Here is a 24,894-nt window from a genome sequence, read left to right as displayed (position 1 = left end):
TAACTTATTGGAAAAGTAGAAATTACCTTATTTTGGGGTTTCATGAAAAGATTTATGGGGTTAGACTTTTAGGATGTTGATGTCATCTCCTGCAATTCAAGGGCTCTGTCATTTGGAATATTTGTTACTTACTCAGCAAAGAGATTATTCATCATTATTTTTTTGAGAATATTAGATTCCTATGAGAAATATTTGAGAACTTGTCATTTCTTTGCTGGGCATTAGTTTAAATTTGTTGTAATGGTAATAGAAGGTAGTGGTAGGAATCAGTATGTATATATTGGCAGTGCAGAAGAAAAACAAGAAAAAAGAGAGAAGATTGATCACATGTTGAGTAAAAGACATATTTGTCCATGTCTTTTGACATGGGAAAAAAGGAGAGTCTGCCTCAGTGACAGAGATGATTCATTCAATAATATGTCACCTCCTTATTATCTATTAGCACAGAGGGGTAGGTATGCAGTAGGCTGCTACTGAAGGGAGGCTTTTTTGAGACTTGGATGTTTGTGTTCTCTTTGTGTTTGCGTTTCCCTGTCTTTATGAACTTTTCTGGGGTGGATTTTGAAAGGAAAACCGCTTTGCATTTTTGTTTCTTTTCTTTCCTCATTAAGGGAGGATTAGTTACGCATAATAAAAATTGCCAGAGTGGCATAAAATATTTCATTTTAGGGAAAAATATCAACTTTTTCCATCGGTTCATTGTAAAGTAGAAGAGAGAGGCAGCACCTTTCTGTTCATACCAAAATTTCATGTGGCTTTCTGTGACCTACTTGGTTTCCCTCTATAAATATAAATATACATATATATTTATTTATTTATTTCTAACAAGGTAAGATTTCTCTGCCTTTCCTTAAAACGTGCAGTTGCCTTAAGTCTAACCCCAGGCGTGTTAGCAGGCTTAAAGTTCTTTTTTGCTGAATAGCATTCACCCATCTTCCTAAATAGAAAGTGTACTGTAAACTAAAATGTTCGCTTGTAAGCATGAAGCCATCTGAACTCCAGCCTTCCCTTCTTCAAAGCTTCTTGGACTCAGAAGCCATGTCACAGTTCTTCTTCCTTGGTCCAAAGGGAGGAGTAGCACCTACTCAGGGGTGCAACTTCATGGAGGCACCTTCACAGACTCCCGACGGAGTGACTCCTCAGTGACTTCACAGTGACTCCTGACGGAATTTTCTGCCTTCCTGTAGAAAACCACAGAAGGCAACAATTAGTGGATTTTCCCCTTGTTTCCTTTATTTAAAAAAATTTTTTAAATCAGTTGCTGAAGCCTGGATTTCAATCCTTCGGCCTCATAACCTGCCCTAATGAGTTGCTCTAATGAAGTGGTCCCGTCACCGCAATAATTCCTGCTACTGTTCACTTTGGTTTCTGTTGCAGAACCATATTTTAGACAGAATGTATTAGTTATGCTTACAAGAATGTATTATACCTCCATTAGCCATGGTTTACTAAGTTAATGAACTGTGGCGACCAAGAATTGCAGCCATCACGTTGTAGAGTTGTCTAGTTCCCTGCATCCGAATGTAGTATTTTACCGAACTCTCGTCAATGGCACCTGTGTCATCCCTGCATTCGCCATCATTCTGTCTTTTTTTTTTTTTTTTTTTTTTGAAGTTACCTAACTCTTTGGCTCCACGGGTAGATTTTCATGATTGGACAAAACACCCTGGACCACTTGGGTCCTCAGCAGCATCCTTTGCAGACAAAAGCTACCAAAGCCATTTGGCAAAGCCCCTGAGCCCCACCACATTCATTTTCCATAATACAGATGACACGATGCCCTTGCAAATCTAACCTTTGGTGATGCCTGGTGTCGTGGAGGCCAGGAGGGATGCGTTAATGTTTTCTCAAAGGTAGGTCTGTTAGCATTGGTGTTCAAAATACCAAATATCACGCACAGCCGCCTGGCATGGCTGATCCATCTTTTCTTGGTGACAGAGGCTTAGGGGCAGGGAGCCCCTTTATCAGGTGTTGTCATGAATTTAGTTTCCTTCTTTTTCACTCAGTTTTAACCATTGTCTAAAATCTCAGAAATGTTAGAAAAACATATCCTGGCATGTAAGAACATTATCTTTTCTCTCTTTCTCTTCCTATCTCCTTTTTTTATTTTTTTTTTCCCTGTCTTAGGCCTAACTCCACCCACAACTCCTCCTCATAAAACCAACCAAGACAACCCTTTCAGGGCTTCTCCAAAGCTGAAGTCCTCTTGCAAGACTGTGGTACCTCCGCCATCAAAGAAGCCCCGGTACAGTGAGTGTCCTGCTACCCAAAGCAACAACTCCACCAAGAAAGGGCCCGAGCAGTCTGAGCTGTATGCACAGCTCAGCAAGACCTCAGTGCTCCCCAGCGGACACGAGGAAAGGAAGGCCAAGCGGCCCAGTCTACGGCTGTTTGGTGACCATGACTATTGTCAGTCTATCAATTCCAAAACAGAAATACTCATTAATTTATCACAGGAGCTCCAAGACTCTAGACAACTAGAATATAAAGATGCTCCCTCCAGTTGGCAGGGGCATATTTGTTCCTCCACAGATTCAGACAAGTGCTACATGAGAGAGACTCCAGAGGTGAGCAAGCAGGTCTCTCCTTGTAGCACCAGGAAACAGCTCCAAGACCAGGAAATCCGAGCTGAGCTGAACAAGCACTTCGGTCATCCCAGTCAAGCTGTTTTCGATGACGAAGCAGACAAGACCAGTGAACTGAGGGACAGTGATTTCAGTAACGAACAATTCTCCAAACTACCTATGTTTATCAATTCAGGATTAGCCATGGATGGCCTGTTTGATGACAGCGAAGATGAAAGTGATAAACTGAACTACCCTTGGGACGGCACGCAGTCCTATTCATTGTTTGATGTGTCCCCTTCCTGCTCTTCTTTTAACTCTCCATGTAGAGATTCTGTGTCACCACCCAAATCCTTATTTTCTCAAAGACCCCAAAGGATGCGCTCTCGGTCAAGGTCCTTTTCTCGACACAGGTCGTGTTCCCGATCACCATATTCCAGGTCAAGATCAAGGTCCCCAGGCAGTAGATCCTCTTCAAGGTAAACCTTGTCACAGCCTACCCAGAGCATAAGGCATTTCCAGGAAGGAAGAAAGGAAGGAAGGAAGGAAGAAGGAAGGAAGGAAGGAAGGAAGGAAGGAAGGAAGGAAGGAAGGAAGGAAGGAAGGAAAGAAAGAAAAGAAAGAAAGAAAGAAAGAAAGAAAGAAAGAAAGAAAGAAAGAAAGAAAGAAAGAAAGAAAGAAAAAGAAAGAAAGAAAGAAAGGGAGACCAAAAAAAAACAGAAACATTCAAGCCCACAGGCAACCCAGCCCCTCACCACTGCATTCTGGGTGCCACAGAACTAATGAGATTGTTGTCACACATACATCGTTCCTCATCTTTTCTTAAATCTGTCAGCCTTGAGCAGAGTGCCTTGAGCCAGTCAGATCAGAGAGAGAGCAATTTGTAAGAAACTTGCTCATCTAACTTTTTCCATTACCTGGAGAGCTGCCCTGTGCCAGGATAGTTGAGATCCATGCAAGATAAAGCTGACAGTGTACCAGACTGGCGCTTGGCGTTAACATCAATAAGAGACGCTGGAGAGAACACATCCCTCCCAGATCTCTAAGCTGACTAGATGATCAGAAACTGTCACTGGGAAAATCTCACTAGTTTCCAGGAAGAAAAAGCCAGTTTATGTAATACATTGTTCCAGGGGATGTTCAGTTGTGCTGATCAACGGGGGTTAAGTGGGAGTTGTAAATGCTTTTTTTGTTTTTCTCCTCTCCCTAGATCTTGCTACTACTATGAGTCAAGCCACTGCAGACACCGTGCACATCGAAATTCTCCCCTGTGCTCAAGATCACGTTCAAGATCACCCTATAGCCGTAGGCCCAGGTAATGATGCATGTCATTTTCCCTGGGCTCCTCTCATCCCAGGCCTTAGATGACAAGATGTTATCTAAAACCCTGGCCATCCCCAGTTTATTATTTATTTTTCTCGTGCCATTGGAGGTGGTTGACTTAATGATGAAGTTATGTTTCTCAGGTATGACAGCTACGAGGAATATCAGCACGAAAGGCTGAAGAGGGAAGAATACCGCAGAGAGTATGAGAAGCGGGAATCTGAAAGGGCCAAGCAAAGGGAGAGGCAGAGGCAGAAGGCAATTGTAAGCAGCTTGGAGCTAACTTTCATTTCAAAGGAGGGTTTCTTTTTTGCTTTTCTTTCTTTCTTCTTCCTTTCTTCCTTTCTTTCTTTCTTTCTTTCTTTCTTTCTTTCTTTCTTTCTTTCTTTCTTTCTCTCTTTCTTTCCTTTTATTTTCTTTCTTCCTTTTTTGTAGATTATAAAATAAACTAAACCTAAGGCTTTGTTAGAATATGCAATGTTCAGCCTTTTGACATTAAAACATCAGTGAGTCTCCAATCTCTCAGCATGCAGGTTATCGGAAAACTAAATGTTAAATCAGTATATTTTTCATTTACTTTGAAGCTCATTACCATTTTCAAAAATGGAGGGAGTGGAGAGTTATTTGGTCAGATACAAGTTCCATCTGGTCAAAGGATAAGTTCTTCTTATTCTTGGCTCCTTTTTTTCTCTGAGTGGAAAATGGTTCCGTCTTTTTGGCAGATGTGAGGATTGGATTGTTCATGAAGAAACTGGGTCCAAATTACATTTAAAGGAGTCAGTAGAGGAAGATTTGCTAAGGAAGTCATCATTTCTTACTTGTGCTGGGTCAACACCTAACCGAGCAGTTGACGCATCACATTTCTTAGGAAGTACTTGTCAATAATCCATTATGTATTTTGGCACCACTTATAGCAGGGTATTACATTCACTTGACATATAGACAGTACTGACCTTTCGGTGGAAAGATTCAGGTTATGTTAAAACTAATTTTTTCTTTGTAAGTCAGTACTTTTTCAGCAGCTGCTTACTAATGGGTAGACTTTACCTGGCTCCCACCCATTGTTTGTCAGCCTACACCTTGGAAGGCAAATATGAGGCACTCCAGTTGTTGGCATCTAGTGCTTGCCCATGGCAGACATTCCTAATCAATTATGGCACTCTTCCACCAAGCCTCCGTAGAGTCTCAGGGTGTTTCCCGACAGGGTGCTCCAAGGAGCCATGGCTAATCGATTAGTAATGGTACTGCTTTTGCTCATTGCAGCCGCTGCCTGTCTGTGCTAACTGCTGAGATTCATTTGTGTGAACATCAGCTTTTGACAAATCTTGCATATGAGCAAACCAAGACTTAGAGAAAGAAATTTTAAAGGTTAGATGTATATGTTTCCTTTAAAAAAGCCCACTACCTTCAAAAAAATCTTGTAAAACATACAACAGAGAGCTGACTAATAAAGTCAAAATAAAGCACTGGCCAACAGTGATCAGCTGGAGGAGAAAAGTTAACCGAGATGTCTGTTAATCATAGACACTAAAGGAGAAAGAAGAGAGAAATAATTGAATACTTGGGCTAAAGGTCTAGGGTGTTCATCGTCACTTAACTTTGAATGTACCTAAGACTGAATCATGGGCCTTTTGCAAATTACAATTTTCCTCATTTTTTTCTCAACTTTCAAATGAGCTGTGATACTAAGCTCTGACAGAGTGTCATTAGTTAACACTTAAGAAGACTAATGAAAGTTAAAAATTCAATATTTCTAATTTTATTATTTTTAATTAATAGCCTATTCAATAATTATAATAACTCGCATTTATATAGTGCCATGTAGTTTACAAAGACTTTTAATATGGCACATTACAGTTAATCTTTATAAAAGAGTTAATCTTTACATGTTGCTTAAGCATGTCGGAAAAATAGTTACTTCAATGTTTGCAAATTCATATTTTATAAAATCTTCCATGTTTTTTCCCAGAAATGTGCCATTAAAGAAAAAGGTTAATTATTTCTTAATATATTTGTTCATTTGGGAAAAATACACCATTGCTATTACCAAAGCTTTGTAAACAACTATAGATAATGAACTGCTTATTTTATTCCTTCCAAAGATAATTTAGGGTCAGACACTCAACTAAAGTCAAGAAAGGGAGGGAGATGCCTTTTTGCTAATTTGGCTCTTTGCAGATAGATCACTAGCTGATGCCTGAGCTAAAAGCACTCTTGAGCTCATCAGCCTCAGCTTGGAAGCGGATACTACCCTGACTTCTCCTTGTGTCTCAAATGTTGACCATTCCTTAGTTAAACCTTTGACTAGGACAATCTTGCATCAGTTCTCTTTGAAAGGTGGCTTATAGAGTCCAAATGCACCTTGGCTTATATGAAATTATTATAAAATAACTAAGCATTTGTGAGAATTTTGACATTAAGTTTTTCTGTTTTTGAAGAGCAGATTGAAAAAAAAAGAACTATGACCTAGAGATTGTTTACTAACACAGTGACCTAGAAGTAGTAAGAGCTTAATATAAAGATTTGGAACTTATTGTTAAATCAATGCCCACTTCAACAATTATATGTGATTTCTGCTTAACATCAGTGAAAACTCATGCCTCTATATGTACAAACATTTGCTAGGTGCTTGGGACATAAAATTAGGTGAGGCCTGTTCCCCTACAACTAGGGAGCTACGAGTCTACTGGGATATAAAGCTAACCCGGCAACAGGGTTTGTTAAGTGCTATTGTAGAAGATACATCTAAGGCGTTTTGGTGGGCACCCAGATCTTGGGATGAGGGAGGCTATTCCTGAAGACAGTGAGATTGTTCTGAGACCAAAAGGAGTGGAAGACAAAAGTTTTCTAAACCTCTCCTCTCCAATGTGGTAGCCATTAGCAGAGTGGCTAGTTCAGCTGGTTCCAAATTCAGATGTGCTGCAAGTGTGATTGGATTTTGAAGACCGTACAAAAAAAAGAGTGTAAAATACTTTATTAATATATTTTATATCAGTGACAGGTTGAAATTGTACTTTAGATATATTGAGCTAAATCAAATACAGCATTAGAATTAATTTTCTGGTTCTTTTTTACTTTTAAAATATACCTCCTAAAAACTTTTAAATTATATAAACTGCATTATGTTTTTCTTGGACATCGCTATTCTATGCAGAAGCTATAGCTCGTACTAAGTCTCTGGATGAAAAAACAAGGTAGATTGAGAAACTGCTAGTCATTTAACTAGAATACTGAAGTATGGGAGCAGCAAGAAATAAGTCTGGAGGGCTCCAGGAAAGCCAGCTCTTTGAAGGGTCCTGTGAGTCACGATATAGATTTTGAAGTCTGTCTTGGAGGCTTAGTGGAACTATTTAATGAGTTTACCCACAGGAAGATTTTTTGATTGATTTCCTTCCTCAGAATGATCTGCCTTCTTATGCCAAAATGCATTTTGCGAAGTTTATTTTTATGAACTTAGGCACAGAGATACATGCAATGATTTTAGATTCATTTGGCTAGATTAGCTTGAAAAGTCATTCATGAAACAGCTATAAGAACTAGAAGAGTCTTCCCAGGTTGGTCAGGTAGGTGATTTCCATTCATGTTTTTGAGATGCTCTTAAAGCAATGAATAGGTGGCAAATTATATTTGTAACACTTGGGGTGCAGTGCTGGATTATGCCTTAATTCAGATTAGTCATATAATTAGGAGACTAACAAAGCAGAAGCTCCATAAGGAAATAAAAAAATATATTAAAATTATATAATAATTGATAATTTACAAAATTAAAGTAGTTTTGCTACCCTTGTTTTATGGTCTATATTACTTCTGTTTTGAGCTCCATAGGAGATGGTTTGGAAGGTCTAAAAAGTTTTCATAATTAATGCCTCTGAAAGTCTCTATCCAAATCAACTTGAGTGTACCAAATAAGAGAGTTCAGAGAAGAGCAGTGATTAGTAATTAACAACCCAGAATCATTCATTGTGGTTGAATATTGCTCTTGTTTCAGTTGCTACTCTCCTCCCATTTCCATCTGAACTCTTTCTCAAAAACCAATTCACCCTCTGCCTTTCTTGGTCTCATAGGCTTGAAATAATTCAGGTTATACCAGAGCTGTACAGGCCAGAGTTTAGTACTTAACATCTAAATTATCACTGCTCTGGTTTCTTGTGGACTTCTAAGTCCAACTCCATTTGCAATCTTAAAGTTTCCTGACAGAAAACATGATAATGGGGTGTTAATTAGAAGGGAAACTCTAGACATTATGATATGGCTCAGTGCTCAGAACCAAAACCAGATGTGCTTGGGCAATGATGGCGGCATTTTATTCCTCTTCTCCCCCATTGGGTTGGTTAGTGTGCAGCCCAGCAGCCAGGAACAGTGTGTCATCACGGATAATGATCAGCTTCTTCCAAATGAACCAAAAAATTGTGTGATTTCTCATAGTTATTCTTTTTGTAGAAAATTAAGTAGTTTTCTATTCAAGCCTTTTTTAAAGAGCTATTTTGTGTGAGTCAATATATCTTAGGCTGAGCTCTGAGCTCACTACTTAAGAAACTAGCAGTTTAATCAAAAAGTAGTTATGTATACCTTCAGTCTATAGTTTTCATGTTTCCTGACATATCACTGGGTTTACTTGCATTTTAGCTCTTACTTGCTTATTGTCTATTAAGTAGACTGACTTGTATTTATTCACATTTATCCAACCTTAGACACTAAGGAAGAACATTTCTAAGCATTATGGGGATGGGGGTAACTATGGAAAATTGAGTGCTATAGTTTTGTTTCCTCCCTAAAGTGACCCATAGTAGTAGGAACCTATTGAATGACTACTAGATTAAATGAGTGTAATCAATATTAAAGGCAAGAGAAAAATATCCTTTTGTTTTTGGATTTTTGAGAGTTTTTGCATTTCTTTCTGTCCATTCACATCTTTTTATGGCCACCCACCCCCCTTAGTTTATTCGTACAATAGAGGACTTTCACCATTCACTATAGAAATTGCATGGGATCTATTCATTCATCTCATCTATAGTATTTGTAGTATACTTGGAATTTTTTTAATAAATTTATTTTTTCAAATACATTTGTCTCTGCCTACCCTTGAAGAAGTCAAGTTGTAGCTAATCTGAAAATGTGCACAAATCTTTTATTGCCAAAGTTGACATGCAGTTTCCTTAGCATAGGAGGATGCTTTTAAAAATTATTCTAATTTGGAAATGTAGAATAAAAGTTCTAACAATACAAATTCCATCAGGCTATCCCTTGTTATTACCCAGCATTTTGGTGAGATAACACATAAAAAACATTAACCATAGTAACTGTTATATTTTAGGCAATAAATGTTAATTTCCTTATTAATTTCATTTTTTATTCTCAGTCAAACCCCTTTTTACCAGGCTTACTATTTGATGAGAAACATGGTGTTTTCTTCAGCTAACTTGGGAGGCTCTTTACACTTTTTGATAAATATTTTGATAATGCAAAGTCAGTTAATTCAGTCATTTTTTTTTCCTTTATTTATCCCCTGTGTTTTGATATAATGAGGATTTACCACACCTGTTAATGCAACATAAACCTTCAATTTTATTATCTATCCCATCAGCAAACTAGCTTTTGTGAAAATTGAAGCTAAAAGATACTTGATAAATGTTCCATCCTCCTCAATAGTGAAAACTGGTCTGAAAATAATTTTTCAAAAGCTTTTGCCAAAGGTTTAGAGTTCCTCCAAGCCTTTAAGAAGTTGGAAATGTTATTAAGCATTTTGATTTCTTTTCCTTTCATCTCCTGTTTAGAAATTAATGTCTTGAAAAATTGGCTGCAAATGTTAAGGTTTTTTAAAGATATGGAATCTATTCATCTGTCTAATAAAACTGCAACATGTTAAAAATAATCAGTTCTCTGCTATACATTTTGGCCAATCTTGGAGAGACTTTTTGTCTTTGATTTTTAGACCTTCAGATGCCTTTTAGTTTCATTTTTAGCACGGGGAAAACCGAACACTCTAATCATTTTCTCAAATGATAATTTTAACATGTCTTCAATCTCTGGTCTTTGTAAGGTACCAAGACAGGGCCCCAGTCCTGTTTTATAAAAGGAGATGATAGACAAATAGGTGGTTTAAGCGACTGTGCACAGCCCTTTGGATTTCTGTTCCTCTCATCTAGGCTGTGTCTTCTTTTTTACTGCAGAATGTATTAGTATCTGATATAAAAGGTCCTCTGGTTTATCTCCTTTGTTGGATCATTGTTGCATACAGCTTCATATAAAGAAGCAATTCAGAGACTGTCCCAATATGTCTGCATATGGACGTGCATATGGTAGATTTTAACTTTAACTTCAAAGTTACTTCAATACGTAAGCTGTGTGTATTCCCACAATGGTAGTTGAACAATTTCCTTGTGATGGTTCAATTTCTTTCTCTCTCTTCTGCATTGCCCCCTCCTTTTCCTCTATAAAGTAGTAACCTTCCTAAAAAGGCTCATAAAAAGATATCCATAACCCCCCATGCAAGCAGGCGCCAGGAAGTTTAGATAGCAGTCCCATCACATTCGGCTGTTTGGCTAGAGTTGGCTGCGTAAATAGAACGGAATGTGATGTTATGATTCCGATGCTCAAGTGTATATAACACTGCCCCAGGATGAGCTTGACTATCCATTTATATTTATTGACCACCTGAATGTGCTGGGTGCTCTGGAGCAACACAATTACAGCCTTCAATTGAGACATACAATCTACATGGAAGTCAATCAAGCAGCCTGCTCTGTTTGCTGTACATCATCTGGTCAGTTATTAAGGCTCAGTCGCTGATGTCAGGGGACTTGTGTTTTACCAACTGTTTCAGCGGAGCCCCACCTCTGGGTCTCAGGGGTAATTTCTAAGAGTGAGAGTCCTGTAAACTTGTAGCTACTCCACACTTCTAACACTTAAACCTGTAAAAACAAATCATGAAAACCTTTTGTTAATTCACTCAGCTGAGCTACCTAGGCAAGTTTTTTCCTATGATAGAGCCCTAAACCTGGCTTTCTTTCTCAATTATCTGAGTATACACTTAGGCATCTTTGATGTAATGAAGGGTATGGTGTATTAAAAATAATTAATTGACTAGTGATCAATTTTTTTCAACAAATATTTATTGAGAGTTTGTCTTTCAGGTACCCTTAAAACATAGTAGTCAATAAGACAGATTTGGTCTCTGTTTTCAAGAAGCTTTTGTTATAGGGGGTGATAGACATTAAACAATGAATGAACTATTAATTATTTAATTACAATTGGGCATAAACCTACAAACGATAAATAGAGTGTTCTTTAAGAGCAACTAATAGGAATCCTGACTGCCTTTTGAGTCTCTGAAAAGAAATGATTGTTGAGTTTAATGTAACTCTAGGCAATCTATGTATGTTGGTGGAGATGGGGAGAGGCAGCGTAGCAAGGGTGTACCACGTAGCAGGCGAACAGCTTCCTCCAAGGCCCTGGGAAAGGAAGGAACACAGTATATACTAAGGACTGATAGAAGCTCAATGTGGCCGGAAAATAAAGGAAAGGAAAGAATGTGATGTGTGGAGAAAAAGCCCATGATGACCACAGGTCCAGACTGTGACAGGCCCTGTAGGTCCTGTTAATGATTTACAGTGTGCCTTAGAAGTTAGGAGAAGCCATCAGAATGTGTCAGATAGTAAGTGGTGTGATCGGATTCCTGTTCCCTTAACAAAGACTACTCTGGCCTGGGTTAAAGAATGGATTCGAGGAGGAGAAACAGACACAGAGCTCAAGTTAAGAGGCTGTTATGCTAGTCCAGAAAGACATGCTGTCAGGTTGGTTTGGGGGAGATATAATAAAGGAGCTGGACTAGAGAGAGATTTAGAAGGTAGAAATCAACAGGACTCAATGAATGATTAGATGTAGGGGAAAGCACTTAGGTTTTGTCCTGAATAACTGGTTAGATGATGTTAACTTCACTGATACAGAGCACTGGAGAAAGACCCACCAGGGAGAGGATGGAACTGGGGAGTTTGTTTTGGGTAATGCTGGTGTAGTTTGAGATGCAGAGAAACACCTAAACTGAGATGTGAAATAGATGGTTATTTGCGTTTGAAGCTAAGAGGAACTCCCCTGATGAAAACAGAAATAGGAGGATTGCATAAAGGTAAAAGAAGATGAAACATGAATGATTAGATCACCTAGGATAATATCTATTGTAGAGTCTTTGAATTGTTCAGTTATATTTCACAAGCCCTTACTGAGCGCCCAGCCTTTGCCAGGTACTTTGCTAAATACTGGGCACATGAAAAGGAAGGACATCCAGTAAATAACACATCTCTTTGCCTTAGGCCTAAATTACTTTTCACATCATCCAAGACAGGATACTCTCAGTACATCCAGAGAAAACTCTTAGGCAAGCGAAATCTGTACCTTAGTCCTGTGCTTCCTGGTCTTTGCTCCCATCTAACTTAAATCTCAGCATCCTGAAGTTCATTCCATTCTTGTTAGTCCTTGATAGATGTGTAGCCTAGTTGGTAAGCACTTTCTTTATATTAACTCCTTCCATTCTTGCCTTTTCTCACTTTTGAGAGACATCATCGCCTTTGGCTTGTCTTTTTAGAACAAGATTTATAGGATTGCTTCTTACATTAAGAATGCAATTCTGCTTTTTCTTTTTTTTAAATAAACACATCCTCAGGCTACAAAATATTCTTCCTGTATTTTGAAGGTTGTAAATTGCTGATTATGATGATATTGACACCACTGGTGAAATTAGGCCACACCCTTCCAGTCTGTGTCTAAAATAAGTTTCATTGGCAAAGTGAAATTTATAACCTTTTTTATAGCTCTTAGTCTTTGGAGACCCATGGCTTAAACTAGTCTATATTTTAAGACTGTTTTTCAAATTATTGTCTTTGGACTACCTGCATCACAATTACTTGGATGTGCTTGTTAAAAACGAAGACTGTTGAGTCTTATCTTTCAAATATTTTTTAGTACAGCTGGTATAAATCCTAACAATTTGCATTTTTAATAAGCATTTCAGGCAATATTTACTTATACTAGAGTTTAAGAATTTCTCTTTTGAGCTATGTCAAAAGTTGTGCCTCAAATCATCATACTGTGCCTTAAACCTATACAGTGATTATGTCAATTATTTCTTAATAAAACTGGAAAAAAAAGTACATCTACTTATTAGAATTCTGAGTTAATAAGAAATTAGACAGTTTTGCAAGCCAAGTCACTCTCTTACCAATTTTGATGATTAATAATAAAATATTTAATAGGTATTTTTCTTTAGTTATTCCGTGATAAAATGATCACATTACACATATTTCTTTTCTAACATGTAAATGTTCATGTGACTGAAGTACAGAGATGGAAAAAAATGTAGAAGTGAATGAGGTGCCCAAGAGAGAGTGTGTAAGGGAAGAGAATATTATTGATGAAATGGAAATCAAACCTTGGTTCCAGTGTAGCCTTTCATTCGGTTTCACTGTATGTTTTGCTTTAACTGGCATGCTTTGTGGGTTCTTCTTATGCATGATTGTACCTTTATCAGTGTTTCTAGGGGTCCAACTTCTTTCTTAGCTCCAGAACTAGCAAGTCTCTCTTTACTTCCCCCCGGCCCCCAGGAAGAACGCCGTGTGATTTATGTTGGCAAAATCAGACCTGACACAACACGGACAGAACTGAGGGACCGTTTTGAAGTTTTTGGTGAAATTGAGGAGTGCACAGTAAATCTGCGGGATGATGGGTGAGAATCTTCAAGATTATTTCTTGTTTAGAAGCTGACATATGTAAAAAATTATGGCCATAAGATTACCAGGATGGGGGATGCTTTGACAGATGACATGTTGAGTTCAGAACCTTATTTATTTTCTTTCATCCCTATTTATTAATCTTTCTAGTTGAGATTTTCTGTCCCAGAAATAAGTATTTAGCTGCTTGACAGGACAATCACACTGATAAATGGATGCAGTGGTTCAGACATTGGCACCAGCAAAGTCTCCCAAAGTAGAAAGGGTTCTAGCCATATATGCTAATGCTTCCTCACTGGCTTTGAACTTCTCTTTGTCCATTGCAGAGACAGCTATGGTTTCATTACCTACCGTTATACCTGTGATGCTTTTGCTGCTCTTGAAAATGGATACACTTTGCGCAGGTCGAATGAAACTGACTTCGAGCTGTACTTTTGTGGACGCAAGCAATTTTTCAAGTCTAACTATGCAGACCTAGGTATGGATTTTATTGTATGTGGAATGAAGAATCCATAATGCAGAGCTCAAAGTGGAAGTAAATGTAAACTGTAGGCACAGAGGGTTGAACCATTATTTTACTAAAGGGAATATTTGAATACAAAATTTATCTTATTATTTAATTTTTAACGCATGAGACAGTTTCAGAAGGTAAGGGGTGTCGGTTTTGGCAGCAAAAGGCAGAAACAAATCTGTTGTAGCCTCTTCCTCAATACTGAATTCTGCACTGTTTATGTGTCTGTATGGGGTATGCCAGGTTTTGCTTGTGTATGTGTTGGGTGTATGTGTGGGGTATAGTGTATGTCTGCACATGTTTATATTGTGTGTGTGTCTCCGTAAACGTGTGTAATCTGCTGTTGCTTTCTGTTTCCAACTCTGGATCTTGTTGTCCAGCATTGCCATCATTGTTTTAGCAAACAGAATATGCAAAAGTCTTGTTCTTTTTCCTTATCATGTCACAAAGCCTTAGAAATGGTAGCGTTATCTACAAATTACACCTGAAGAGGAGAAAATAAAATTTTATATGCTAAATAACACTATATTTTCTTAAAACGAATAAGAGAAAATGTTACTATTTGACTGGTTCCGTATGCTAGACACTGTGAGAGGGATTTTGCAAGCATTTCCTCATTTAATTGCTAGAACAATTATAGGAGATAGATATTATTATTGATAGCTCCATTTTACAGATAAGGAAACTGAAACATACATCAGTCTTGAATTTTTTTTCCTGTTACAAAAGGTGTACAGACTCAAGGGGTAAAATTCAGAAAATATTTTTTAAATGTTAAGAAAAACAGGAAAATCGTCTATCAGCCTGGCACCTAGAGATAACCACTATCACCTACTGTGTGATTTACATTCCAGTATTTTTTGTCTCAGAATGTCTAATTTCTTATAGTTAAGGTCATCTGTACAAATATTTACTTTAAATTCTACTTATCTCAATTAATATTATAAACGCACATTTTCTACTGTACTCACAGGATTAAAAATAATTTTTCAACACATTTTAATGGCTACTCAGTATTTTGTTCAGTGAAAAATGTTATATTTAATCATTCCATTATAGCTAAACATTGATTCAATTTTTAGTTCTTTAATATCATAAATAACACCACAATGGACATCTTAATTTCCGTTCCAACTTTAATTTTGTTCCTTTGCATGTGATTTCCTATCTAGTGCATGTAAGACTTTACATTCTTTAAAAGAAAGTGGCAAATGTCTCATGCACATGACATAATTATTTAAAATCAATTATACTACTAATCATAAACTTAACATATACATCTATTCCTAAGCTTTTTGTTCTATTATATAAAAATTAGTATATTTCTGTCTGCACTTGCTTTGGCTTGGTATAAAGAAAGAAATGCAAACCAAATACAGGGGATTTTTTTCCTCCCTTCCACCAGAGTGATGTCTCCCTAGAGTAATTGATATAGGTAGTGTGCATTGTTCAGGGGGAATATGCTATAATTCACTTCAAGAGCTAAAAAGATAGGATGAAGCAGGGGAGAGTTAGCTTACTGTTAGAGAGATAGAGGTCTAGGGATGAAAATATAAACGGTGGCAAGTCATTTATTTGTTCAAATGCTGGCTGATAAAAACAGTCAAGACAGATTGAAGTCTTGAGTTGATTTGACTTATTTTCCTCAGTGATGAAGGCCAGGGTGTTTCTAGTCTCTCAAAACATCTAGAGTTTAAAATAAGCTACCTAGAGGGGCCTTTAGATCACGATTCATCACTGGGAGAGGGAGGATTGAATGGTATTTCCAAATTGAACTAGAGCCTCCCTGAAATATTTCTAAGAGGAATGCTTCCCCTCTCGTTATCTCGCCGCCTCGCCAGCAGCAATGAAACTTTGCCGTTGCTAAGGTAGCTCCGTGTTTTCTGAAAAGTGTGTTTGATGTTCATTGTAGTAGCATGGGTTTTTCCAGTTCCCTCAAGCCCTACAATTGCACGAAGCATGATCGACCTGAGCGTAAGCGTGGTATAGTCGAGAGGCCTGCAGACTTTCGGAATCCTGCCCACCTGGGTTTGAAACTGGGCTTAGCTTCTGACCTTAAGCAAACAATTAAACTCTGTGCTTCTGGTTCTTCATTGGTAAAATAACTCATAACGCTGTTGTGAAGACTAAGTTAATGTTTGTGAAGCTGTTAACTGTGTCTGGCAGAAAATAGTTGCTCGATAAAGAGTGGCTATGATTATAATTAAAAATCATGGTAGTGAGAAGTTATACATTTCAAGTTATTTTAAAATGGAAGCATCAGCATCAGTGTCCAGCTTTGGAAGCAAACAATATTCACATGTGTCTTGTCTTTGTCTCTTGAAGAATTTGACTTAAATGCATCAGGGCATGGCCACTGAATATGGTGAACAGAAGCATATACTGCACAGAGGGACTGAGTGGTCATGTGTGTCAGGTGTAAAATGAAAATGGTGTGATACAGATGCACTTCACCAAGAGTAAAGTGACCGATCATCTTAGAGAGATTTAACCAATTTTTTTCTGTGTTTTTTTCTCCCCCCAATTAATTTAGCTTGCACATCCTTTTTCAATACTATTGAGGCCACTTTTGGCCACTACCACCTTGTTAGTGCAAGTCATAATGATTCTAATTATGATTTATGAGTCAGTTTTATGAGACTCAGAATTTAAAGAGACAAGCAAGGGTACAATGGTGATGCCAGGATTTAAGTCTGGTTTCTATGAATCTGTAATCTGTCTGTCTCTCTATTTACTGTCTTATTTTTTTAAAAAAAAAGGATGGTTCTGAAAGATCTTGATAAAAAATATTAAAGAGGAAGGATACAAATTAAATGAAGACTATCTGACCAGAGCAGGAAGATGGGCAAGTACAAATAATAAAATAATTTCACTCATGAATTAATTATGGTGTAGGACTTTAACATATAAGGAAAAAAATGAAATAAAGAAAATATTTCACAAGCTTTTATTGACTAAGACAAATGTAATACATTATCAGCATCTTGAATATATACATAACTTTTCATAAACCCTTGCCATTTATTGGTAAATCATTCCCAGATCCCAATACAAATATTTTCAACCATAGTTTTAGTAATATGCTGGTGGTTAAGATGAACATATTCATTTAACAAGTATTAATTTTAGTACCTACTTCGTGCCAACAGTTTTCTATGTGCCAGGAATACAGTTGTAATGTGATTTGTTTCTATTTATACAATGTCATTTGTAACAATTTATTTTAAAAAGAAATTAAAGTGGCTTTTAGATTATTCCTATCAAACTTTTTGTTATATTTTACTTGAGTTGCGGTATCTTTCCTTTAGTGTAGAAAAAGGAGGTAGAATAGGTGTTACTGCCTTAAGAAGTGCATGTAACCAAAAAAAAGATTTTGGGGTGCCTACTGTGTGATACAGTATGCTCATATAAGTGGGTATATATATATATAAATACCAGCCTTCATATTTCACAGTGAAAAAAAAACTCTTGAGAACTACTGTTTTAAAATATTTTTAGTATTTGCTAATAAAAATACAGAAACACTGAAATGTTGGGTTGCATGCAGAATAATCCCAAGTTAAAACATTGCAATCATTCTCAAATTTTCCTCCACGAAAAGATATGCACGTGTGTTTCTGATGGGTCTGTGCCAGCCTTGATGTCATGCTGACTCCCAGCCTCAGGAGACTCTCTCCCCTTCCTCCACAGTGCAGGAGAACTCTGATTTTAGGCTGATTCCTGGCAAAGAGCGAGACTTTCTTTCCTCCCCCTCCTTCTCTCCTCCCCTTCCTCCTCTCCTCTTACCTCCCTCCTCCTCCCCCTCTCTTCCTTCTCCTTCTCCTTCTTCTTTGTTTCTACAAAATAAGATTTTGACTTGAACAACAGCTGCTGGTGAGGTTTTAGTGATACAAACATCCTATTCATTAGGCTATGAAGAGAAGGGTGGGGAGCCACTGTAATTGAAGAATTAACCATTTAAGATGTTAGTAAGGAAGGATTGGCCATTTTTGTCCTTACTTTTATGTCCGGGGCTGACTTTAATTGTTGTTGTTCTGTTGTTGTCCTTACCTGGAAAAAGTTGCCTGCCAAAAATTTAGTAAAGACAAAGAATGGTGAGAATGAAAGAGAAAAAAAAAGTGCCATAATTTCTTTGTTTTGAAAGTGAAGATGGTTGAAGGAGATTGTAGCAAGTGGTAAAAAAATAAAAATAAAAAAAAAAAAAAGGTGGTCTGGTGCTGCAGAGCTTGAGGGATTACAACCTTTTCAGCAAAACATCTTGTGAGGTCAACAATTATGTCTCCGCATGATCTAGTCTTAGACTCTTCTGTCATTTTGAGCACTTCATTTTTGGAGCTTAGTCTGAAAATGGGAATGTTCATATTTTAGTAGGATTGTTAATATCCTTGGGAAAATATTTTTTCCCTTCAGAACAAGTGCTCTCAAAGAATGAATGTATTTGTAGTAGGTTTTCTGTTGTATTTCCAAGATATTCTTTCTCACTTACAAGACTTACAAATATCTGACATTTTTAGAGATAGATGTCAATGGGGAAAATCAGAAATAGTTAACAGATTTTTACCTTACATTCAGCATTGCTGAAAGACATTGATTTTGTTAAGGGTTCACTCTTTGAAGTAGCATGTGAGACTTTGCACAAAAGCTGACTTGGGCTAGTTTAAGGGTCCAAGAAAAACCATGGCTTTATTCATACCCGCACATTTCCTGTCTCCTATTAATTATAAAGAGACCGAATTTACCCTGTCTGGACATGAAGCATTTCCCTAACCCTTCTAATTTGGGGAAATTTGTGCCACTATTGCTGGGATACCTGAAGGTACAGAATAGATCCCTGGGTCATATATCTCTCCTGCTTCAAAGAGCAGCTGGGTGGGGAGTGGGTGAAGTTCTGATTCTCTCTCACCCACACAACTGGATTTTGTGCTCAATGAAATCAGTTCTGTTGAATGGGAAAGTTAGTTCCAGCTTCTACTCCTGTCTTTCCATCTAAGTTGTTGAGGACCTTCGGTAAGAAGAGTGGCGGCTTATTTTGAAAGCATATTGACTGGATAAGTTGTGATTGAATAGAGATATTTGAAGTCTTTTCTAATTACCTTCCAGATGTGTTTAAATCTAAAATGAGTCGATAACTGAGGGTTTTGGATGCTCACCACTCCTTACCATATGTATATATATACCAATAGAAGTTGGGCATGTTTTTTGAAAGTATATTGATTCGATAAGTTGCTCTTCAATTGGAAATTGGGTCATCGTGAATGAGAAGATTGAGTTAAGGACCATCAGCAAGGGTGCATCTAACCAGGCTTGGGTTTCTTTCAGATTCGAACTCAGATGACTTTGACCCTGCTTCCACCAAGAGCAAGTATGACTCTCTGGATTTTGATAGTTTACTGAAAGAAGCTCAGAGAAGCTTGCGCAGGTAACATGTTCCCTGGCTGAGGATGACAGAGGGACGGTGAATACCTCACGGGACAGCGCGTCCTTCCCTATCAGACTATTGCAAGTCATACTTAGGAATTTCTCCTACTTTACACTCTGTACAAAAACAAAAACAAAACAACAGCAACACAAAAACAACAACAATGGTTTACATGAACACAGCTGCTGAAGAGGCAAGAGACAGAATGGATATCCAGTAAGCACATGTTTATTCATGGGTGTCAGCTTTGCTTTCCCTGGAGTCTCTCGGTGATGGTGTGTGTGTGCGCATGTATGTGTGTGTGCGCGCGCGCGCACACGCGTGCCTGGTTTGGGGAAGTGTGTATGTCCAGGTGGGGACTGGGGGCTCCTGACCAGAGTGTGCCAGGGCAAACCGCTTCAAATGGCAGCAGTTCCAAGAAGACACACGTAAAACCTAGGACTTCAAAATGTTCGTATTCTATTCAAAAGGAAAAAAAAAATGAATAAATTCAAAAGGAAAGAAAACTAACTAACCAACCACAAACCATCCTAAAATGACAGCCGCTGATGTCTGGGCATCAGCCTCCGTACTCTTGTTTTTTTAAGAAAGTACAAAATCAACTTGAAGCAAGCGTCCTCTCATAACGTAATGATTCTATGACAATCCCGAAGCAACCACAGGTTCCGTAGAACTAATATCCTTTCTCTCTCTCTCTCTCTGTCTCTCTCTGTCTCTCTCTCTCTTTCTTTTTTTTTTTTTCCTTTCTGCCATGGAGTCTGGGTGGGAGAGGATACTGCGGGCACCGGAATGCTATGCTTTCCTAACATTTTGAAGTTGCTGTCGTTCGTCCTTTATCCTGACACCCATGTAAATGTCCAAAATGTTGATCTTCCACTGCAAGTTTCAAAAGCCTTGTCCATGGTCAAGCGTGTGGCTTGGTCAATGGTTCTTTCTGAGGAGCGAGCACGGTGTTACATGATGAATGAGAGTTGGGTAGAACTCTCTGGGATGTGTTCAGATAGTGTAATTGCTACATTCTCCGATGTAGTTAAGTATTTACAGATGTTAAATGGAGTATTTTTATTTTGTGTACATACTATAAAAGAATGTTCTTTTTTTGTTACAGCTATGCACTGTAAATGCAGCCTTCTTTTCAAAACTGCTAAATTTTTCTTAATCAAGAATATTCAAATGTAATTATGAGGTGAAACAATTATTGTACACTAACCTATTTAGAAGCTGAACTTACTGCTTATATATATTTGATTGTACAAAAAAAAAGACAGTGTGTGTGTCTGTTGAGTGCAGCAACAAAATGATGCTTTACGCACATCCATCCCTTCTTAGGTGAGCTTTGATCTAAGCATCTTGTCAAGAAATATCCTAGCCCCCTAAAGGTATTAACCACTTCCGCGATATTTTTCCACATTTTCTTGTTGCTTGTTTTTCTTTGAAGTTTTATACACTGGATTTGTTAGGGGAATGAAATTTTCTCATCTAAAATTTTTCTAGACGATATCATGATTTTATGTAAAGTCTCAATGGGTAACCATTAAGAAATGTTTTTATTTTCTCTATCAATAGTAGTTTTGAAACTAGAGGTCAAAAATCTTTTTAAAATGCTGTTGCGTTTTAATTTTTGTGATTTTAATTTGATACAAAATGCTGAGGTAATAATTACAGTATGATTTTTACAATAATTAATGTGTGTCTGAAGACTATCTTTGAAGCCAGTATCTCTTTCCCTTGGCAGAGTATGATGACGGTATTTATCTGTATTTTTTACAGTTATGCATCCTGTATAAATACTGCTATCTCATTCCTTTGTTTACTAAAGAGACATATTTATCAGTTGCAGATAGCCTATTTATTATAAATTATGAGATGACGAACATAATAAAGCCAGTGGAAATTTTCCGCCTAGGGTGCATGGCAGTTGTCAGGGTGGAGTTTCCGTTTTTCATTTGGGAAACTCAGCTTTCGCAGGAGCAATGTTTCTGCTTGCACTAGCATGGCCTCTGGTGTGACCATGGCGTTGTTCTCGATGACATTGCTTCTGCTAAATTCAATAAAAAAAACTTCCGAAAAACCTCCATTTTGAGCATCAGGATTTCATCTGAGTGTGGAGCCCCCGGCATGGAAAAACATTTGGAGTGTGTATTCAAGTTTCGAAATTGAGATCCGATCACGGTTTGGCTGACGTGACTTTTCTGGAAGACATGTAGTCCTACTTCTTAATCGTTCTTTTCCTTTCTCTCGCCCAACACAATCTTAGACGATGGATTTCACCCCCAGGCCAATGCAGCTCATTTTGATAGCTGCATTCATTTATCACCAGCATATTGTGTTCTGAGTGAATCCACTGTCTGTCCTGTCAGATGCTTGCTTGATTTTGGGGCTTCTTCTTTCTAAGTAGATAGAAAGCAATAAAAAAAAATACTATGAAATAAACTTGTTCACAGGTTCTGCGTTACAAGAGTAACACATCTTTAATCCGCCTAATTCTTGTTGTTCTGTAGGTTAAATGCAGGTATTTTAACTCTGTGTGAATGCCAAACTAAAGTTTACAGTCTTTCTTTCTGAATTTTGAGTATCTTCTGTTGTAGAACAATAATAATCAAAAGACTATTAAAAGCAATAAATTATTTTTAAGAAATCGATATTTAGTAAATCATATTATGTGTTCAAGGACCAGATGTGTTCTCTATTTTGCCTTTCAATTTTTGTGATCCAATTTTGAATATATTCTCCTTTTTGCCCTGGTTTGTTGACATGAGTAAAAATACTTGGTTTCTTTTCTTACTTATCAAAAGACAGCACTACAGATTTCATGTTGAGAATTAATTTATTCCCCCTCTGGCCTGACAAATATTGTTACCATAAAGATCTTTTTTTTTTTTTTTCTCCCATGGACTTCAAATTGCATCTAAAATTAGTGCAAAGAGAGAATCACTAAACCATCTGAATAGAGCTTTTGTGTCTTATGCAGACACTGTGGGTAGCCCATCAAAATGTAAACTGTATTCCTTTTATTTTTATTTTTTAAATTTTTTGGAGAGAATATTTCAAATGAACACATGCACCCCATCATGACGGGAGGCAAATTTCAGCATAGATCTCTAGGGTTTTTAGATGACCGCGGGCCATTGCCTTCATGCTGTGGTAAGTACCACATCTACAATTTTGGTAACCGAACTGGTGCTTTAGAAATGTGGGGTTTTTTTTAAAGAAATGTAGCAGAATAATTCTTCCAGTGCAACAAAATCAATTTTTGCTAAACGACTCCGAGAGAGCAACGGCTGGGCTGTCAACATTCAAAGCAGCAGAGAGGGAACTTTGCACTACCGGGGTATGATGGTTGGGTCAGTTGAAAAAAGGAAACCTTTTCATGCCTTTAGATGTGAGCTTACAGTAGGTAATGATTATGTGTCCTTTTTTGATGGCTGTAACGAGAACTTCAATCACTGTAGTCTAAGACCTGATCTATAGATGACCTAGAATAGCCATGTAATATAATGTGATGATTCTAAATTTGTACCTATGTGACAGACATTTTCAATAATGTGAACTGCTGATTTGATGGAGCTACTTTAAGATTTGTAGGTGAAAGTGTAATACTGTTGGTTGAACTATGCTGAAGAGGGAAAGTGAGCGACTAGTCGAGCCCTTGCTGGGCTTTTTTTTTTCCCCCCACCTGCCAATTCTACATGTATTGTTGTGGTTTTATTCATTGTATGAAAATTCCTGTGATTTTTTTTAAAATGTGCAGTACACATCAGCCTCACTGAGCTAATAAAGGGAAACGAATGTTTCAAATCTACTTCTGCTTTTCTTATTTATCGTAACCAAACTCCTGGCATATTTCTCAGGTCAGTAAACATTGTTCACTCATTGTCATTCTCTTTCCCCGTGGATCTCTCTCTCTCTCTCCCTGCTTTTCCATATTCATGGGTGGATTTCAGCTCCAAGGTAATGCGTTCCTTCTGTACTTTACCTTGTCTCTTTGAGAATGGCAAAGGAAGAAGAGGTGATTTTTGTAATGAGAAGTGACATGGGACTTTAATCCCACGGACAAACCCTGTTTTTCTGTGTACCCGTGGAAAGTGTGTATTTTAAGTACAAGCCATCGCCTCTAGTGAGCAACCTGCTAAATGTTCAGCTAAGGAAGCTGTTCTACTGTAGATGGAATGAATACTTTTTGAAGATTTGTAAGGGAAGGCAGTCTCTACAACACAGAAGCCATCATCAGGTTAAATATGGGACATGCCGACAGTTGCCAACACGGCTTGCTGTCAGGGTGTCCACTGAGCCACGTGGGTGGTCGATGGTCCTAATGACAGAGATGACGAAGAATGCACTGTTAACTCTCTGGCGTCTCCAGATTTCTGATGGTCATCCCCACACCCAGCAACTTGTACTGCAAGACCAAACAGAGGCATAGGATTGGGAAAGGGTGGCTAAATATATCCCAGTCCCTGCCCCCTCCATCTCCTAGAGAAAAACATGCTTTTAATTATTAGAAATGTGACAGAGCTATCCATCATATATTGGAATCTCTGAAATAACACAAGAAGCACTTCTCGTGGTTCTATTTCTGTTTTATACCATTTAAGATTTTCCATTTATTTTATCAAAATAGAAAATTTAAAAAAATTGCCATTATCTTACCTAAATAATGCATTCACCTAAAACCATGGTACTAAGCACTCTGAGATTCAGTGGATGAGCCTCAGATGTGGCCTTGTCGACACCAACCCTTTAATCGTAAAGGGTATTTTAACCTTTTGGCTGGAACCAGCAAGGATGTCAGGATAATGCAAGTCTTTTTTTTTTTAAAGGGTTAATTTTTTAGCCTTAAAAACCTTTTGAGAGTAAAGAGGGATTTTTAAGAAGCAGCATTAGCAGCTGCTGGCCTGGTACAGGGACATTCTGATTAGAGAGAAAGGATTTATTTGATGTTCCTCAAACATTAAATCACTTCCATCCTTGATGATACTAATGACAAAATAATTATTTAAACCAGAATTAAGCTAGCAAAAATAAATGAACACTGGATATGAGAAATTTATTTACAAGGACTTTGTTTCAATTCAAATCGTCCAAACTAAGTCTGTCTAAAGTGTTTAATATGATGTTGGTTCAAAATTCTTTTTCAGTGTAGCCAGTTGTCTATTCATTGTAGCATTATTTAGCTAATCATTGGATATAATTTACAGCCCTAACAACATTATTATACTCATTTGACACTAGTGTTAGTAGCTACATATAACTCAGTATTAATTGTAGAGTATTTTAACCAAAGCATACTATTTGTGATATTTAACTTTACATTAATCTTATATTTTGCAATTCTCTTTGCTATTTCTTGTTTTC

General features: G+C 37.6%; 1 protein-coding gene across 2 annotated transcripts in view; it reads left to right on the top strand.

The window, feature by feature from the left end:
* Positions 1-20,437, top strand: part of PPARGC1A (PPARG coactivator 1 alpha) — a 92,803-nt gene extending 72,366 nt beyond the window's left edge. For both annotated transcript variants that reach the window (XM_054581994.1, XM_054581993.1), the window contains 6 exons: positions 2,128-3,043; positions 3,775-3,879; positions 4,031-4,151; positions 13,484-13,605; positions 13,936-14,087; positions 19,440-20,437. In XM_054581994.1, coding sequence (XP_054437969.1) covers positions 2,128-3,043; positions 3,775-3,879; positions 4,031-4,151; positions 13,484-13,605; positions 13,936-14,087; positions 19,440-19,543 — 1,520 coding nt within the window. In that variant the 3' untranslated portion in view covers positions 19,544-20,437. The remainder of the gene's footprint in view (positions 1-2,127; positions 3,044-3,774; positions 3,880-4,030; positions 4,152-13,483; positions 13,606-13,935; positions 14,088-19,439) is intronic.
* Positions 20,438-24,894: the final 4,457 nt, after the last annotated feature.

Source organism: Pteronotus mesoamericanus, unplaced genomic scaffold, assembly GCF_021234165.1.
Source record: "Pteronotus mesoamericanus isolate MK-2021 breed Mesoamerican mustached bat unplaced genomic scaffold, CSHL_Meso_final contig_68, whole genome shotgun sequence".
NCBI classification, from domain to species: Eukaryota; Metazoa; Chordata; class Mammalia; order Chiroptera; family Mormoopidae; genus Pteronotus; species Pteronotus mesoamericanus.
The sequence above is the reverse complement of the archived record's forward strand: the minus strand, read 5'-3'. Positions and strand labels throughout refer to the sequence as shown.